The 20,163-nt window shown below is 46.6% G+C and overlaps 1 protein-coding gene across 3 annotated transcripts in view; it reads right to left on the reverse strand.

The window, feature by feature from the left end:
* Nucleotides 1-20,163, reverse strand: part of LOC140386877 (HEAT repeat-containing protein 6-like) — a 76,238-nt gene that overhangs the window by 4,740 nt on the left and 51,335 nt on the right. For all 3 annotated transcript variants that reach the window (XM_072469695.1, XM_072469694.1, XM_072469696.1), the window contains 6 exons: nt 18,672-18,758; nt 17,241-17,375; nt 15,643-15,765; nt 8,585-8,709; nt 7,720-7,816; nt 828-1,032 (listed from right to left, as the gene is read on the reverse strand). In XM_072469695.1, coding sequence (XP_072325796.1) covers nt 828-1,032; nt 7,720-7,816; nt 8,585-8,709; nt 15,643-15,765; nt 17,241-17,375; nt 18,672-18,758 — 772 coding nt within the window. The remainder of the gene's footprint in view (nt 1-827; nt 1,033-7,719; nt 7,817-8,584; nt 8,710-15,642; nt 15,766-17,240; nt 17,376-18,671; nt 18,759-20,163) is intronic.

Raw genomic sequence — 20,163 nt, forward strand, 5'->3', positions numbered from 1 at the left:
CTTATTGAAACCACTGAGGGGATTTGATAGGGTAGATACCAGGAGGATGTTTTAACTTGTAGGAGATTGTAGAACCAGGGGACATAGTTCAACAGTTAAGAGAGTTCTACTGTTTAAGATGGAGATGAGGAGAAAGTTTTACTCTTGCGGGATCATTAGTCTGCAGAACTATTCCCCAGCGAGCAGTGGAGGCTGGGTCGTGGAATTTATTTAAGGCTGAGTTAGGCAGATTTTTGGCAGACAAGGGAGTCAAGGGTTATGGGGAACAGACAGGAAAGTGGAGTTGAGACCACAACCAGAATCTTATTGAATGGTACAGCAGGTTCGAGGGCTGAATGGCCTACTCCTGCTCTCGAGTCCTATGCTGCAAGTACTCATCACCCAATTTTGCATATGAAGAATGCCACTTGGGTTTTTGTTTTCTCTTCAGAGAGAGTTATTAAGATCGCGTATGAGCTGCATGAAAGGGCAGTGGAAGCAGTTTGACAGTAACTTGCAAAAAAGTAATTGGGTAAATGCTTGAAGAGAAACATTTGGAGAAAGGCAGGGGAATGGGCTTAATTGGACAGTTCTGTCAAAGAGTTGGTCCAGGCACCATTGGCCGAGTGGCCCCCTTCTGTGCTATACCATTCTATCCATGATTCGATTTGCGTCACGGCAGACAACTGGTACGTGTCTCTGCTGCAAGAGACAAACCAACCCCAGCGAGCAAATTCTACTGAAAACAACACAAGAAATTGCAGATGTAAAGAATTCAAACAGACTTAGAGCTCCATGGGTCAGGTTAATGGGCCCAGAAGCTGGGAACGGTCAGGATAAGTACATACCGAGTGGAATAGCTGGGTTTTTGAACATATTTCCCAGCGCGTAACATGCGTTCCACCGCACCTTCATGGTCGCCTCGCTCTGAACAGTGCGGATTAAGGCTTGGATTGACTCCTCAATTCCCGGCTGGAACTGTGGTTTGGAGATGTGGTGAGGCTGCAGGAAGTGCAGTAGATTTCCTAGAGCTCGCACTGCATTGCTCTTTACCTGCAATATAAATGCAGAAAGATATTCAGCTTGACTAAAACACAGTTGGGATCAGAGGGGTGGGTCGGTGCTTAGTTAGTGTGGAGACACCGATCAAAACTCTTCACAAAAGAAAACGGAGATGGTAAGAATACTGAAGAGAAATTCGCCCTCCTGGCCATCCTCACTCATCCCTGACACCCAGTTTCACAGCAGTCTCGACAGAGACCTTGAAGCAAAGGTTAACCGCAGTCAAGCATCGGGCAATTGATTTATTCACATACACCACAAAGCCTTTGTTTTTGCAGAACTGTGGAAGATGGGCAGCAAATCACACCTCATGCAATCAGTGTAGAAATCCGCAGGCTATCGCCTCATGGCAAACCCACCTTCCCTGCCATGCACCACACAGTGATATCCTAACCCCCATAGTCACAAACATTCATCTCTTAAAAAAAACACATGGTAAAAAGCTTGTTTAGAACGGCTAAGAGCTGTACAGTGCGGAGGAACAGTAGAAAATGATGACTCACAACTCCCATTTCTGTCACATTAATTCTAAATGACCAGCACCGAAGAGACAAATGTGATCCCAATACTCAAATAGTCTCTGCAGCATCGATAGCAATCTTAAAATTTAATCTCCTGTGAAGCAGTCTGCATAGAAACCTGGAGAGACACTTTTCAAAAGAGCACAATTATTTTATTTCTGTGCACATTCCTGTCATTTTACAGATATTTATTGCAAATTGCTGCAACATTTCCTTCTGGTTACTTCAGAGATTAGATTGTTTTCACTGTGGAATCCTCAACTTTTCTCTCCCACCTCCTACAATCATAGAACAGTAGATGCAAAAGGAGGCCATTCAGGCCATCATTCCCATGCTAGCCTTTTGAAAGAGCTATCAAATTATCCCCATTCCTTCGCTGTTTCCTCGTAGCTGTAATTTGTCCGTCTCAAGTATATATTCGATCTCATTCCCTTTTCAAAGTTACTATTAAATTTTCCACATTGTATTCCATCTGCCACTTCTTTGCCCACTCTCTTAGCCTGCCCAGGTCCTTCTGCAGCCTCCCCGCTGCCTCAGCACCACCTGTCCCTCTACATATCTTTGTATCATCTGCAAACTTAGCAACAATGCCCTCAGTTCCTTCTTCCAGATTGTTAATGTATATCGTGAATAGTTGTGGTCCCAACACTGACCCGTGCGAGACACCACCAGTCAGGGTAGTGATCTCTATGTGCATGTATATAAGGGGTTAATGTGTAATCAGTAGCACCAGATGATCACTAGAGGGCCGGACCAACAGGGGTATAAAAGCAACCGCATTGTGCCTCTCTCTCTTTTGGGTGTACTGTGACCAGGACAGGAGTATAAGATTAGCTCAGAAGTTAGTGCAGTTAAGCATAGTTACTGTAGTTAGATATAGTTGACCTTATCACTAGTAACAATGTTAAAGTAAAGAACTCACGCAATTATTGTTATAGTTACTCAATAAATCTTTTGTTACTACTGGACGAGTTTGAGTCTTCTTCATCGAGATTCAGAAAACCGCATCAGCAACCAAGGTTTGAGTAACACATATTACACTCCGTAGTATATCAAAACACACAAAGAAATGTAATAAAAGATGATACAGGAGTGTAATAAAAAAAGAGTCACTGGCTGCCATCCTGAAAAAGACCCCTTTATCCCCACTCTCTGCCTTCTGCCAGTCAGCACATGAAACATGTGTTTCAGCACATGTTATAAACGGGTGCCCTGAGTATCTAGACCATGTGCTCATTAAAACTGTCCATATTCAAAACATGTCTGTAATCACGAAGTAGAACATCAGAGAAACATAATGAAAAGTCAGAGATGTTCAGATGGCTACATTTGATTCCTTCGGTCACAGCTGTCTGATGGATTTCTCTGCCTGCAGAATAGTTTCTTGTTCTTTTAAAAGCAGGCATCAAACATGGACGACCTTACCATGTGACTGAGAACCAGTCCAAAGTCCTTTTCCAAATAAGGTGGATGGCTCGGCCTATTTTGCATCCTATGCAATGGCTCTGATACCTCGGGAGTTTGGGCAGCTGGTGTCTTTGGGTGCAACCTAACGGCCATGTTGCACCCAGCGCAGATCCATGAGAGCCAGTTAGGCCGCGGGAGATGTCGAAATCGGATGCACGTCAGGCGCCGATCAGTTTCCGATCTAACCGGCCTGTTCCACTTGGTGGGATCCAGATCCCGTCTATACGTGACGAGAAACCAATGAACACCAATTAAGGCCCATCTACATATCGTCAACAGGACGGATCCCCTATTGAATGGCGTCCCATGATCTAACCGGCTCCAGAGCGAGTGGTCACGCGACTGTCCTTTAGCACACATATTTTAAAATGTAAAGCCAGCAGAATGGCAGCTGTGCGGACTGGAGGAAGTGAATAACCATCTTTGAAACGGAGATCCAACCCAGGGGAACTGGAGCTGCTCCCCCAGTGCTCGGGATGATGTGGGGGGGGGGGGGGGGGGGGGGGGCAGCCTCCAACGGTTAGGGACTGCCGCTGGGCTGGGGGGGGGGGGGGGGCTTCCCCCCTGTGGGTCTAACATGCCAGCCCCCTGGATGTTGTATACCCACAACAGGGACAACCTCAACTGCCTGTCGTTGTCCCCCCCCCCCCCCCCCCCCCCCCACCCACCGTATACCCCCAGGACAGAGCCCTGGTGATGGTCACTGTAACCCCCTCTGACCGTGGTGGCCTCTGGCTGCACAGCTGAAGGCGATTGCCAATAGAGAATTGCCATTGTTAGTTATATGAGCACTTCACAGCTCCTAAGTGGATTCCCATGGGTAGACGTGCCACGTCGCAGACGAGTGTTACTGCCTAGCATCCCAATCAGACAGTCAATCATTTTGCCAGAACCCTGGAGGCCTCAACACCACAGAGGCAGCATCCAACAATCAAACACCCAAATGCCGGGCGGCAGCACTGGGGATATCCCCACGGCCAGCAGGTGGGTACATGGATCGGGGAAGGAAGCTGAGCCTGATGCCAGTAGTGTTCCCGGCGAGGGTCTGGTGCCCAAGAGCCCATGCAGTGGCCAGGGGTGTGTGCAGGGAGGGTCCCCAATCCCACACAACTGGCTTGTTAGAGGGCACCCTGAGAGATGGCAGGGAATGTAAGGGTGGAGGAGGCTTGGGGGACCAGAGGTCCTGGGGTGGAAGCTCTAACTGATTGTGGGTCTCTCACCCTCTCCAATTCCTTACAGATATAACATAACGGATGATATTGTGGACCCCGGATGACCCCTGCTGGTGACAAGTCAGGCGGCCTGATGCCGGAGATGGCAGCGGCGTCGACGGAGGCTCCAGCCCATGTGCAGGAATCTGCCCCACACCCCAAGGACCCGGCTGACCATCAGGCCCCAGATGGGGAGGCCAGAGCCGGGAGGCGATGTCAGACAGTGTGTGCCACAGGAGGCTCCGCCTCAACAAGAGGACTGTGCAGCACCTCTGCCATGTCCTTGCGGACTTGGCACCATGTGAGGAGGAGGATGATACCTGCTCCTGGGTGGCCGTCGAGGTCACCGCAGCCCTGAACTTTTACGCTTTGGCTCATTCCAGGGCTTGAGCGGGGACTTGTGCGGCATTTCCCAGCCTACAGCCCACAAGTGCATCCATAAATTCACGGATGCCCTGTTTGCCAGGGCAGCTGACTACATAAACTTTGACCTGGACCAAGCCCATGAAGATGCCCAGGCAGCAGGCTCTTCCGCCATCACCGGGATGGTTTGCAGTGTAGAATAACGTAACAAAGGATTTTGGGTTTAACGCGTTTTAATGGTGGACAATCGTGACACTAACTGTCCCTGGCTACCAGCATCCCCCTTCCCCAAGTGCCCTCTCAGTGATCCTCAAACCGTTAGTCTCCGTGCTCTGCCGCTACGTCTAGGTATGTCCCAGGATACACATCGGAGGTAGAGGCAGCCTACTGCTTGCAGTTTAAGAGCCCCCCCCCCCCCCTCCCCCGGCCCCAACCCCATTTTCCCGGGCAGCTGCCGGGCACGGTCCAGGCAGATCAGCTGGCAGGACAGCCATTTCTGACGTGAAGCCCATGGGACATCATTACCGGCCCCAACTGGGAAGCACCCGGCAATTCGCTACCGCACCTAGTGCTTCTGTTAAATTGCGTCCTTTGTCTCTGAATGATCATTGAATCTGAATTACCCTTCGGAATTGGTTTCAGGGAAAAGACATTGAGTCAACATTGGTCAGTAAGGGGCGGCATGGTGGCGCAGTCGTAGCACTGCTGCCTCAGGCGCTGAGGACCCGGGTTCAATCCCGGCTCCGGGTCACTGTCCTGGTGGAGTTTGCATATTCTCCCCCTGTCTGCGTGGGTCTCACCCCCACAACCCAAAGATGTGCAGGTTAGGTGGATTGGTCTCGCTAAATTGCCCCTTAATTGGAAAAATAATAATTGGGCACTCTAAACTTTACAAAAATCATTAGCCAGTCAGGTGATCTTCAGGCAGACATCCTTTTTAGGTTTTCAGGGATGTAAATGTGGAAGTTCATAATATACAAGATCATGGCAGTTCTTTTAAATCTGTAGTGTGATACAGAAGATTTTTCCAGAAGAGAAGGTTCCCTCTTGTGCTGTTGTTTTGGCAGTGAATCCTCAAAGAGCAACTATTGCTGGAAAGGAATGAGCTGGATCTTATACTCGCCTTAATTGGGTTGCATTGGCTGGGATAGTAACACAAGTCTTTTTGTGAAGTCATATGGAGTATCTGTATTACACGTGGTACTACTGACATCACTATGCTGGAATGGACACCAGTTTGGCGGTGGTGAGAGAGGAGAAAAGTAAATTACAGACTGCCTTTCTCATCTTCTAGTACTTGGGCACTTTGATGATGCAAGTATTTTACATGTATTTACTAATCAATCTCCTTCGGCATTTCATACACAGAATCAACATCAAGTTATAGTCTTCAGAAGAAGTGAGTTAGAAGTTGGGGTACATTTGGATCAGTTCATGCAAATATATCATCATGCAGTTTTTATTTTAAGCCATACATTTTATCATTATTGGTATATATTTACATGATAAATTCCTTGTCCATCTTTATATTGGAAAAATGTTATGTCAACTTGTCACATTGTCATTAAATACAAAAGTTACATGCAATGCTACTGGCAGGAGAGTGTAGATATAATACATTTACAAAGGCAGTTTCCATTATAAACACAAACTCAGGAATTTATGATGGAAGTATTTGCAGATGTAAAATTTTAATTTATTAAAGATGGATATATGGACTACCTGGGCACTGTTTTGAGCAGAACCATTGAGGGAGACGGTGATGTACTGGTCCAGAGGCCCAGGATAATGCTCTGGGAACACGGGTTCAAATCCCGCCAAAGCAGCTGGTGGAATTTAAAGTCAATTTATTAAATTCGGAATTGAAAATAGCCTCAGTAACGGTGACCATGAAACTAACTCCAATTGTCGGAAAAAACCCATCCGGTTCACAAAGGAAATCTGCCGTCCGTACCTGGTCTGGCCAACATGCAATTCCAGATCCATAGTAATGTGGCCCACTCTTAACTGCCCTCTGAAATGGCCTAGTGAGCCACTCCATTCAAGGGCAATTCGGGATGGCCAACAAATTCTGGCCTTGACTGCGATGCCCACATCCCATGAAAGAATAAATTAAATTCAGAGATGATGCTGTGTTATAAAGACAGAATTGTTCTAGTAAATCTTGCTAGTAAGAAGGCACTCTATCCCTTTAAGGCAGCAAAGTCAAATGGTAAAGAGTTTCAGCTCATTCTGAGTTGAACTGTTGTTTGATCAGAAACTTCTCTAATAATAGTCTTTATTATTGTCACAAGTAGGCTTACATTAACACTGCAATGAAGTTACTGTGAAAAGCACCCAGTCGCCACAGTCTGTGCCTGTTCGGGTACACAGAGGGAGAATTCAGAACGTTCAAATTACCTAACAGCACGTCTTTCAGGTCTTGTGGGAGGAAACTCACGCAGACACGGGGAGAACGTGCAGACTCGGCACAGACAGTGACCCAAGCCGGGAATTGAACCTGGGACCCTGGCGCTGTGAAGCCATAGTGCTAACCACCATGCTACGTAACGTGCTTGTTAGTTTCAGGCAGCAGATGAGAATCATACAGCATTTGAATGAAAAATGAAATGAAAATCGCTTATTGTCACAAGTAGGCTTCAAATGAAGTTACTGTGAAAAGCCCCTAGTCGCCACATTCCGGCGCCTGTTCGGGAAGGCTGTTACGGGAATTGAACCGCGCTGCTGGCCTGCCTTGGTCTGCTTTCAAAGCCAGCGATTTAGCCCTGTGCTAAACAGCCCCTAAGATTACTTTGCATCTACGACAAGGTACTGTAAGGATGTAACCCATGAACACCCCCAATAATCAATTTTACCATATCACTGACTGATTTCCCATGGCACGGACCATGGTGAATTGGAGATAGTGCTGCTTTATAATAATCAGGATGATATCGAGAGCGCAATGGTGAAAGTAAGCAAGGGACTTACAGGAAGGGCACACTATACACTAGATTTTCGTGCGACAGACAGCTGGAGAAACAGAGAAAGGAAGAAGCAGAGGGAGAGGTAGAATTTGATAAAGAGAGAGTGTGAACGCAAGACAAATGGAATGCTATTATGGATCAGACCCTCACCTTGTCTTTATCATTGGACGCATGTGTAGCTGATTTCAACATCTTAAGTAGCAGAACATCCGAGAACTCCTCCTGGAAGCCTAGGCCCAGTGACTCCCTGAGAGGGTGAAAGGTAACACAAGTAAATCATTGACCAATAGGCCAAAGCCTTAAATATCCGTCTATTCGATATCCGCCAACTCAAAGCCTTGCAGAAGTTGTAGCCTCACTTCACTGCTCGTTTTGCTCTCTGCATTTTAATCTCCTTTCTCTGGCAAATAAAACTATTTTTTATTAATTGTATTATATATTTGTATAATTTCCACATCTAGGGTATTACTGGATCCTACATGGATGACCTAATTCTGGCAAGTCCCGATTATCCACAAATACCCATTATCCACCAACAAGGTACCTGAAGGTTTCACTCTCCATCCCAGGGTCTCCGGTTTTTCTTAACTTCACAGGACAGCAATACAGTACTCACTGATAGGGCATCATTGGAAATAACTCACATCCATTGCATGGCACCTTTTAATCACTCTATCATTGATGGCTGCTTCTTCAGTCACCTAGGCCCTAATCTCGGCAATACCCTCCCAACATCTCTCCACCTCTCTATCGCACTTCCCTCCTTTAAAACCCAACTCTTTGACCAAAATGTCAATCTTCTGGCCTAATATCTCCTTGCATGCCTTGGCATCATATTTTGTTAATGTCCCTGAAAAGCACCTTGGGAAGTTTCATTATGTCAAAGGCGCTAAGATAAAGTTATTGCCGCTATCTACTGGCAGCTCCTCACACTGCCTTACTTTTGGCTCATCAACAAATCTCAGCAAGTCATGCCAGCTTGGTGCGGTTACCGAAGGGAACAGCAGATACATACATGTTCGCAATTAAGGTATCTGTGAGATTGCCCAGTGACCAGGCTGCTTTGGTACGGACGTTTAGGGACTTGTCATCCAACGAAGTCAGGATGGCATTCGCAGTGTCAGCCACAAACATCACATCCTGTTACATGAAGAAAAAAAGTAAACGTTCAGTGCTCCTTTAAGCAAATCTGGAGGAAACACCAGCTAATAAATCCCATATAATTCAAAATGCAACTATTTTATTTTAAGGAAGAATCCACTGCATTATTGAATTTTCAGAGAGGGGTTCCTCTTGGCTGCCATATTTCCAAACTCAGAAAGCATGCCAGTGCAAATTTTACAAACTAGTTTTGTTTCTACTGTTAGTGAGACTGCCATTGCATATCAATTTGTGTCTGTGAGTAGACAGATACAGGGTAATAGCCAGGCGGACTTGCTCTTCGGAGTCAGAAGGTTGTGGGTTCAAATCCCATGTGCACAAAATTTAGGTTGATGCTCCAGGACAGTACTGAGGGAGTGCTGCACCGTTGGAAAACCTGTCTTTTGGATGAGGTGTTAAACAGAGGCTCCATCTTTCCTTTCAAATGGGGGTAAAAGATCTCTCAGCACTATTCTGAAGAGCTACAGGATTCTCCCCGATATCCTGGCCAATACTTACCCCTCAACCAACAAGACTAAAACAGGTTACCTGGTCATTAGCACAGTCCCATTGTGGGAGCTTGCTGTGCATAAATAGACTTGCTGCATTTCCTCCGACTGTCACTACACTTCAAAGTGCTTCATTGGCTGTAACACGCGTTGCGGTGTTCTGAGATCGTGGATTGGATTGGATTTGTTTATTGTCACGTGTACCGAGGTACAGTGAAAAGTATTTTTCTGCGAGCAGCTCAACAGATCATTAAGTACATGGGAAGAAAAGGGAAGAAAAGAAAATACATAATAGGGCAACACAAGGTATACAATGTAACTACATAAGCACCGGCATCGGATGAAGCATACAGGGTGTAGTGTTAATGAGGTCAGTCCATAAGAGGGTCATTTAGCAGTCTGGTAACAGCGGGGAAGAAGCTGTTTTTGAGTCTGTTCGTGCGTGTTCTCAGACTTTTGTATCTCCTGCCCGATGGAAAAAGTTGGAAGAGTGAGTAAGCCGGGTGGGAGGGGTCTTTGGTTATGCTGCCCGCTTTCCCCAGGCAGCAGGAGGTGTAAATGGAGTCAATGGATGGGTGGCAGGTTTGTGAGATGGACTGGGCTGTGTTCACGACTCTGAAGTTTCTTGCGGTCCTGGGCCGAGCAGATGCCATACCAGGCTGTGATGCAGCCCGATAGGATGCTTTCTATGGTGCATCTGTAAAAGTTGGTGAGGGTTAATGTGGACATGCCGAATTTCCTTAGTTTCCTGAGGAAGTATAGACGCAGTTGTGCTTTCTTGGTGGTACAGTCTACATGGGTGGACCAGGACAGATTTTTGGAGATGTGCACCCCTAGGAATTTGAAACTGCTAACCATCTCCACCTCGGCCCCGTTGATGCTGACAGGGGTGTGTACAGTACTTTGCTTCCTGAAAGCAATGACCAGCTCTTTAGGTTTGCTGGCATTGAGGGAGAGATTGTTGTCGCTGCACCACTCCACTAGGTTCTCTATCTCCCTCCTGTATTCTGACTCGTCGTTATTCGAAATCCAGCCCACTATGGTCGTATCGTCAGCAAACTTGTAGATGGAGTTGGAACCAAATTTTGCTACGCAGTCGTGTGTGTACAGGGACTAGAGTAGGGGGCTAAGTACGCAGCCTTGTGGGCCCCGGTATTGAGGACTACTGTGGAGGAGGTGTTGTTGTTCATTCTTACTGATTGTGGTCTGAAAATCGAGGATCCAGTTGCAGAGTGGGGAGCCAAGTCCTAGGTTTTGGAGCTTTGATATGACCTTGGCTGGGATTATGGTGTTGAAGGCGGAGCTGTAGCCAATAAATAAGAGTCTGATGTCGGAGTCCTTGTTGTCGAGATGTTCTAGGGAGGAGTGTAGGGCCAGGGAAATGGCATCTGCTGTGGACCAGTTGCGACAGTATGCGAATTGCAGTGGATCAAGGTGTTCTGGGAGTATGGAGGTGATGGGCTTCATGATCAACCTCTCGAAGCATTTCATTATGACTGAAGTCAGGGCCACCGGACGGTAGTCATTGAGGCACGTTGCCCGATTCTTCTTTGGCACAGGTATAATGGTGGTCTTCTTGAAGCTGGTGGGGACCTCGGAGTGGAGTAGGGACAGGTTAAAGATGTCTGCGAATACCTCTGCCAGCTGGTCCACGCAGGCTCTGAGTGCACGACCAGGGATCCCATCCGGGCCCATCGCCTTCCGAGGGTTCACTTTCAGGAAGGCCGATCTGACTATGGAAGCTGTGATGGTGGGTATGGGTGAGTTATGGGCTGCTGGGGCACTCAACAGCGGATTGTTGGTTACCTGCTCGAACCGAGCATAGAATGCATTGAGTTCATCGGGGAGGGATGCGCTGCTGCTGGAGATACTGCTCGGCTTCGCTTTGTAGCCCGTTATGTTGTTTAGTCCTTGCCACAATCGCCGAGAGTCTGTCTGTGACTCTAGCTTGGTTTGATATTCTCTCTTGGCATCACGGATGGCTTTGCGGAGGTCGTACCTGGATTTCTTGTATTGGTCAGGGTCGTCTGACTTGAACGCCTCAGATCTGTCCTTCAGTAGGGAGTCAATCTCGTGATTGAGCCATGGTTTCCGGTTGGGGAACGTACGTACTGCTTTCTTTGGCACGCAGTCGTCCACACATTTGCTGATGATGTCTGTGACGGTGGTGGCATACTCATTTAAGTTGGTCGCTGAGGTCTTCAATATGGACCAGTCCACTGTCTCTAAGCAGTCACATAAGAGCTCTTCGGTTTCCTCGGACCAGCACTGCACGACCTTCTTAGCTGGATTCTCCCGCTTAAGTTTCTGATTGTATGCCGGGAGAAGGAGCACCGTCTTATGGTCTGATTTCCCAAAGTGCGGCTGGGGGATGGAACGGTAGGCGCCCTTGATTTTTGAGTAGCAGTGGTCAAGAGTGTTGTCGTCTATCGCTTCTTTTAAAGAAGGAAAAGGATCCGCTACAATGCGGGTCCTACAGACCAATCTCCCTCCTCAATGTAGATGCCAAGGTCTTGGCCAAGGTAATGGCAATGAGAATAGAGGAATGTGTCCCGGGGGTGGTTCATGAGGACCAAACTGGGTTTGTGAAGGGGAGACAGCTGAACACGAACATACGGAGGTTGTTAGGGGTAATGATGATGGCCCCACCAGAGGGTGAAACGGAGATAGTAGTGGCGATGGATGCCGAGAAAGCATTTGATAGAGTGGAGTGGGATTATCTGTGGGAGGTGTTGAGGAGATTTGGGTTCGGAGAGGGGTATGTTAGATGGGTGCAGCTGTTGTATAGGGCCCCAGTGGCGAGTGTGGTCACGAATGGACGGGGATCGGCATATTTTCGGCTCCATAGAGGGACAAGGCAGGGATGTCCTCTGTCCCCATTACTGTTTGCACTGGCGATTGAGCCCCTGGCGATAGCGCTGAGAGGTTCCAAGGGATGGAGGGGAATACTTAGGGGAGGAGAAGAACATCGGGTATCTTTATATGCGGATGATCTGCTACTATATGTGGCGGATCCAGCGGAGGGGATGCCAGAAATAATGCGGATACTTGGGGAGTTTGGGGATTTTTCAGGGTATAAATTGAACATGGGAAAGAGTGAGCTGTTTGTGGTGCATCCAGGGGAGCAGAGTAGAGAAATAGAAGACCTACCGTTGAGGAAGGTAACAAGAGACTTTCGTTACCTGGGGATCCAGATAGCTAAGAATTGGGGCACATTGCACAGGCTAAATTTGACGCGGTTGGTGGAACAGATGGAGGAAGATTTCAAGAGATGGGATATGGTAGCATTGTCAATGGCAGGGAGGGTGCAGGCAGTTAAGATGGTGGTCCTCCCGAGATTCCTTTTTGTGTTTCAGTGTCTCCCGGTGGTGATCACGAAGGCTTTTTTCAAAAGGATAGAAAAGAGTATCATGGGTTTTGTTTGGGCCGGGAAGACTCCGAGAGTGAGGAAGGGATTCTTACAGCGTAGTAGGGATAGGGGGGGGCTGGCACTACCGAGCCTAAGTGAGTATTATTGGGCCGCTAATATTTCAATGGTGAGTAAGTGGATGGGAGAGGAGGAAGGAGCGGCGTGGAAGAGATTAGAGAGGGCGTCCTGTAGGGGGACCAGCCTGCAGGCTATGGTGACAGCCCCATTGCCGTTCTCACCAAGGAACTATATCACGAGTCCGGTGGTGGTAGCTACACTGAAGATTTGGGGACAGTGGAGACGACATAGGGGAAAGACCGGAGCACTGGGGGGGTCCCCGATAAGAAACAACCATAGGTTTGCCCCAGGGGGAATGGATGGGGGATATGGAATGTGGCAAAGAGCAGGTATAACGCAATTGAAAGATCTATTTGTGGATGGGAAGTTTGCGAGTCTGGGAGCGCTGACCGAGAAATATGGGTTGCCCCAAGGGAATGCATTCAGGTACATGCAATTGAGGGCTTTTGCGAGGCAGCAGGTGAGGGAATTCCCGCAGCTCCCGACACAAGAGGTGCAGGACAGAGTCATCTCAAAGAAATGGGTGGGGGACGGTAAGGTGTCGGATATATATAGGGAAATGAGAGACGAAGGGGAGACTATGATGGACGAACTAAAAGGGAAATGGGAAGAAGAGCTAGGGGAGGAGATTGAGGAGGGGATGTGGGCAGATGCCCTAAACAGGGTAAACTCGTCGTCCTCGTGCGCCAGGCTAAGCCTGATTCAGTTTAAGGTATTACACAGGGCACATATGACTGGAACACGGCTCAGTAAATTTTTTGGGGTGGAGGATAGGTGTGCGAGGTGCTCGAGAAGCCCAGCGAATCATACCCATATGTTTTGGTCATGCCCGGCACTACAGGGGTTTTGGATGGGGGTGACAAAGGTGCTTTCGAAAGTAGTAGGAGTCCGGGTCGAACCAAGCTGGGGGTTGGCTATATTTGGGGTTGCACAAGAGCCGGGAGTGCAGGAGGCGAAAGAGGCCGATGTTTTGGCCTTTGCGTCCCTAGTAGCCCGGCGCAGAATATTGCTAATGTGGAAAGAAGCCAAGCCCCCGGGGGTGGAGACCTGGATAAATGATATGGCGGGGTTCATAAAGTTAGAGCGGATTAAGTTCGTCCTAAGGGGGTCGGCTCAAGGGTTTACTAGGCGGTGGCAACCGTTCGTCGAATATCTTGCGGAAAGATAGATAGGGGAGAACAAAGAAGGCAGCAGCAGCGGCCCAGGACTTGGGGGGGGGGGGGGGGGGGGGGATGGGGGGGGGGGTGTGGCCTGAGACAAGGCAGTTGCCAATTAGGGCTAGTTTTTATTTTTTGTTATTTAATATTTATTTATTTGTTGTTGTTTTTGTTTAAATTTAAAAAAGGTCATTATTATCTGTATTGTTACAATGTTGTGTAAAGGATGCACAATGTACTGTGTTGGTTGACCAAAAATTTTCAATAAAATATTATTTTAAAAAAAAAGAGTGTTGTCGTCGCTGGTGGGTCAAGAGTGTTGTCGTCCCTAGTGGGACAGGAGATGTGCTGGTGGAATTTTGGCAGTACACTCGAGGTTGGCCTTGTTGAAGTCCCCGGCCACAATGAACAAGACCTCCGGATGTTCTGTTTCGTAGTTGTTTATAACTGTGTACAATTGGTGCTATATAAATGCAAGTTATTTTCTTTATTTGCTATCAACCTCAAAACTACTGGGAATTGCATTTAGGATGCCCAAACTCATTTCCTGTAGACAGGGAAGACTTTTATCTCATCCAAACCAACAACACAAAAGTAAAAGGATAGTGCTTAACCTACTGCACCATTTGTTCCCTCTAATCACTTCTGACAGCAAACTTTCAGCTCAAGTTATTCAAAATGCATTGCTGCAACCTTGTGCGATACTGCACAGACCACAACCACACCTACCAAGGGCAGCCATGTGCAATAGAGCTTTTGCCCACCAATCAGTTTCCAAAGAAAGGATTAATGCTGGACAGAAGGGGCCACAGGCAAGACTTCAACAAGAATAGGGAGGAGGAATTATAATGAGACAAACTACAGTGAGAGTCTCATTAAAGCTTATATGGATCAAAGATAAATTCAGAGGCCAAGGACATTGCAGTCAAGTGTACAGGTTATTGATTTAATTTTGCTTTGATAAAAGTGCTGTACCCAGCAGAACAGGTCACAATATAAACTGCATTATACAGGAGCAAGAGTGAGATCAAATGTGGAAAATTTACCAGGCTATAACTTACATAGTTAACAATATTTATGAACAAGAAAAATTGTAAGCGGTATCCATGCTTTCAAAGGGCAAGTGTAGCTCACATTAATTTCCATTACAATATCTACATGCGTGTGTCAGGAATACTGACAATTTCATACTGAACACATTTTAAAATCTAGCCAACATGTGCTGCGAGGAATGTGAAATGCACAACTTGCAGGGAATACAGAGCAGAAATCTATTATTAGTCCCAGCTTTGATGTTGATCACAAATGACCATATATTAGCAGGTATTTTGAGTAGAATTATTGCAATGCTCCTGGCCCACATCATTTCTGTTTATTTTTCAGGTACCCAGGCTTTTTTTTTTTTAAATTAAATCTCTCTGCCCTTACTTTTCCTCCCCTTTTCCTGACGTTCCACAAGCAGCAGTCTCTCTTTCTCCCCCCCCCCCCAAAAGCAGCAGTCTCTCCCTGCCCCCTTCCTCCACGCCTTCATCCATGCAGTTATTAACAAGAGCATCGCAATACCTCATGAGCATTTGCAGATTTCCTTCTCGGGCTCATGCCTGTACACCAGTTCATGCCTGTACACCAGTTCATGCGAAGCATCAATAGCAGCAAACAGAGTTGATTTTACATTGTGTGGTACCACATGGGCACACAATCTATCACCTTTTAAGAAGAATTCTCTGTGGGTAGAATTGCAGACTGTGCATCTAACTGTGTAACTGCAAGGTATACTGACCTGTCGGAGTGAGGGGAAGAGGATGTAAACGCCCAGAGCTCGTACGGCAGCTGCCTTGACCAGGGGATGCTCACTGTGATTGAGTCCGAGCAGCATAGTTATGCACAGAATCTGCTTCTCGTTCTAACAAAACAATTCCAACACATCAATGTTAAAATTCACAGTTGAACAGCTCTCACAGTTACAAACGCTGGCAATCATTTTAAGGCTTTGCATTTCTTCACTAATTAATTTTACTTTCAGAGGACTGAAATTCTCTCTGCTCATTTCAGTGTATGTTTGCCAATGTTCTCTTCCCTAAAAGTATTAGGTCATGCTGGGGTAAAGTTTCAAAGAGACCGATAGCCCTCTAACACCTTGCCCAAGTGGTTGTTCCACATGTATGAGTCGAGACAGTCAATTCCAAAACGCTCTTCAATCACAGGGTCCTTCTCAAGTCCCGTCTTCTCTCCTTGCAGTTTTCTGTACAAACCAATAGTGACCCGGAATGGGAGCTGTTAGCCTCCCTCTCTGGTGTATGGGCACAGTGGCCAATTGCAGTGTGCCCAACACAGTGCTGCCAATTTGGACAGTAAACAGCCCAAGTGCAAAATTGGTATCTTTCTGGTGCATGCTGCAATGGCAAACTGAACAGTACTCATTTATACATCATCCTGTTGTCTGGCTATGTAGCCATGCTAGTCATTTTGTCGGTGGATGTTGCGGGCTTTGTGAGTACTCATGGTTGTAGTCATAGACCCTCCCCCTCTTTAATCCCTCCAAGTTCCTCTGTACCGCACACCAGGACAGGCGGGTAAAATACTCTCAGATCATTGCTGTGTCATTCTGGAAATAGACATTACCACATCTGTGATTACTGGTCACCCAAGTACAGATTAGCAGCTCTGGGAAACTTGCACGTGTGAATCTTCCCAAAATAGTAAGACATGAAATTCCATAACTTTGCGTTTGCAGCTTTTCATACTTCACCCATTTCACTTGAAACTTAGTTACGCGAGCAAAGACGAGAGGAAACAGTGCAATCATCTAAACCACCTGCAGCCCACCCAGCCTAGTTTCTACTGGAGCTAAAAATAAAAAAATATTTGCTGCTTTGGGAGGGCAGAAGGATCAGTTGGGCTAAAGAATAGTCTTGCTCTCATAATTGAGACTTTCTGTTTGTGTCCGTTTTCAGGACTTGAATTTATAATCTGGGCTGGTACTCCAGTAAAGGCCTGAGGGAGTGCCACATGGTCACAGATAAATCCTTTAGAGGTGACCGCAAACCAATGTTTCTGCTGCTGGTTCAGGTTTATGATGAGCAGTCAGTTCTCCTAATACCGTGACCAACATCCTCCCTTCAATCAACACCACCAAATGCACATTAATACATTAATTCATCTCTTACTCTATGTAAAATGGCTAAGGTATTTATCTCCATAACAGTAGTCACTCTACTTCATATCAATTTACATTTTAGAGAGGTGTGTTGACAATACAAATTCCATGTGTTTATTTTTAAAATAGTGGATATAAAAAAAGCCTTTATCCCAACATACCCAGGATTAAATACAATAGGGGAGGAAATGTAGCCGACTGTGTTTCTCAGCCATTCTTACCGGAAGACTGTTAAAAGCGGCTGGTAAAATTGAGGATATTGCATCACAGGTGCTGGTCTGTAGTGTAGGATGCTCATCATTCTGTAACCCCCCTGGCAAAGGACCATTCAACATCCTGGACCAAAAAGCCACGACCTGTATTGGGAGAGATTATCCCATCTCAACATAGGCTCTGGACAGGAAAAGCTAGTGCTGAACAATCTGATCAATAGCGGAGTTGGAAACCCCACAATTAATGAGCGTTTATTTTATTAATTCGTGGTGGTATTAATCTGCTGTGATGGGATTCGAGCCCAGGTCCTCAGAGCATTATCTTGGGTCTCTGGATTACTAGATCAGTGACAATACCACTATGCCATCACCTCCCCTGTTTTACTTGAAGGAAAAAAAACCTGAATGAAGAGTTTTGATCCTCGCGTATCTCTGATCGTAAGTTGTGCTATGCAGCTTCTGTTTTGGGCCCAAATCTGTTGTTCTCTTTTGCTTTCTCTTTCATACAGGTTCTTCAATAGTAATGTCTCCATTTTGTTCTTAGCCACCCTGCCACACATCGATTTCAGCCATGCCATCTTGAGAGCAGCAGCAGGCAGCAGCTGAGCACTGCCCCACTCTAACAGTGAGTGACAGCACCAGAGGCAGACTTATCCCAAGCCAATCTTGCACACCTCACAGGAGCTGCTCAAAGATCAATACTATTTCGCTCAATCCATGATTGTTGCTAAGCCCGTTGGTCCAAGATAGCTGTGGAGATGGTGTAATCTACGGGAGCAATTTAGAAAAAGGAAAATTGGCCAGAATTCCCAATCCTGAAGAGTACTGAACGGAGGTGACCATTTATGTGGGAGTCAGGTGAAACTGGATCTTGAACAGTCAAATAGCCTTTCACGGCTATCATATGAATAATATTCAGCATGTGCTGATCTGGGGGTGCATGGATCCATGGATCTTTCACCTTTAAAGGGAAGTCAGTACAATTAGGAGCAATTAGTCCAGAAAACTCAGGGAAAGGATAGCAATATTATAAAGAAAAAATGATCAATGGGAAAAAATACATTTTAACCAGTGTCAATTTACCCATTATATCAATTCTCTATTAAATTGTCACAGCAAAGAATCACAGCAAAATGCTGTCCCAAGGCAACAGCTATTTGATGAGCAGTATAAAATGAACAGCTTATCCATTTTTAAAATAAATTTAAGGTACCCAATTTTTTCCCCCAGTTAAGGGGCAATTTAGCCCCACCTACCCTGCACATCTTTGGGTTGTGGGGGTGACACCCACGCAGACACGGGGAGTGTGTGGAAACTCCACTTGGACAGTGACCCGGGGCCGAGATCGAACCCGGATCCTCGCCACTGTGAGACAGCAGTGCTAACCACTGTGCCGCCGATGACAAAACAGCAACGGCTAGAGAAAGACCAACAACCTACCTGGCTGACTGGTACTCTTTGACTGAGGGGTGTGGGCGAGTCCAGTTTGTGTTGTTGCACAATCCCGGAACCAATCTCCTCCAGCAGCTGGAAGCACACAATATGATTATCACAGAGTTATTTGTTCCCGCAAGGCAACCGTTGGTAGGATTGGATGTTTGGAGGTGGCTATCTCTGCAGGTGGAGATGCACAGGCCGAAGGAGACGGGATCAGAGAGTAAAAGACGGGGACACACTTTGAGGTCAGGGGCGCATTGTGACTCTCCGGTGTGGTCCTTTTACTCTCAAATTTTCTTTCTGTAGCGCTGAGGATGATGATTCCCTTATTGGGGTGCAGTTTACGAGCAGCGGTCACTTTGCAGTGTTTCATTATTTCATTGGCGATCCTCAACAATGAGCCTTGACCCTGTCCTCAGCAGTGCACACTTCCAGGAGTGGAGTCACTGCACTGCAATCAGAATTTTAGTCCATTTCCTCTCCACTAATCCAGGGTACTGTGACCAATTTTAGAATAATTGGCCCAGCCAATGCAGCACAGACCAGGCGTCAGACCAGAGACCTCTCTGCTGGTCCAGATTTATTTCAACAGGCACGTTTCAGGCTGATTCAGTCCCATCTTCTTAAGACCAAATCAGGACTGAATTCCTCCCATTCTGCACCCCTTCTCACCGCTGCAATGCTCCATTGGCTTCAAGTTTTTCTTTTTAAATTCCAGCAATGCCTGGTGCACAAATGTACGTGTCAAGCTGACAGAAACTCCATAGAACACGAGCAGATCTGCTCTATTGCTCCTGGCATGTGAAATGATGGACTGTTTTAGAACAACATGAACATCTTAGTTGCATAACACACATTCGGTGCCAGAGGTAGAATTACATTAGCTTTCCTAACAGCGGTAAATAGGCACAATTTTAAATCGGTGTTGGTGAGGGAACTTTGTACATTAACAGCAGGTTTTACATTCATACCCCAAGTCAAATAAAAGTACCACCCAGAGAGAGAAGAGAGGAGAGAGGAGAGTGAGAGTGAGAGTGAGAGTGAGAGTGAGAGAGAGAAGCTAACATAGACCAGGGAGGTACCAAGTTCCACTGTGAATCTGTGTTTAATTGATCCCAACCAGAACTGCAACGGAAGCATTCCAATTGGCAACTTGAACTCTGGTCTGGGGACAAACACATCCGGCAGTGGACAGAATCCTCATCATCTCCAACTGCAGAATATAGCTGGTGAAGACAAGAGCTGATTTATGAGTGACTTCCTCACGATCAAAAAGGTCACCATCAAGGATCATGCAGAAGCAGTGGCCGTTCTGTGAGGTACTAACATTAAAGAGTGGATGTGTACCCCTCCGGACAGAAGGTAGAAAATGGGACAAGAGAATTGGATAGCTCCATTCAGGCTATAGGTGCAGGTTCCTATTTTGAGTCTGGATTGTCCCATGGAATCTAAGTACAACTAAAACATGGAGCTGAACTGCAATAAAAACTATTGG

Source organism: Scyliorhinus torazame, chromosome 12 (genome assembly GCF_047496885.1).
Source record: "Scyliorhinus torazame isolate Kashiwa2021f chromosome 12, sScyTor2.1, whole genome shotgun sequence".
Classification (NCBI taxonomy): Eukaryota; Metazoa; Chordata; class Chondrichthyes; order Carcharhiniformes; family Scyliorhinidae; genus Scyliorhinus; species Scyliorhinus torazame.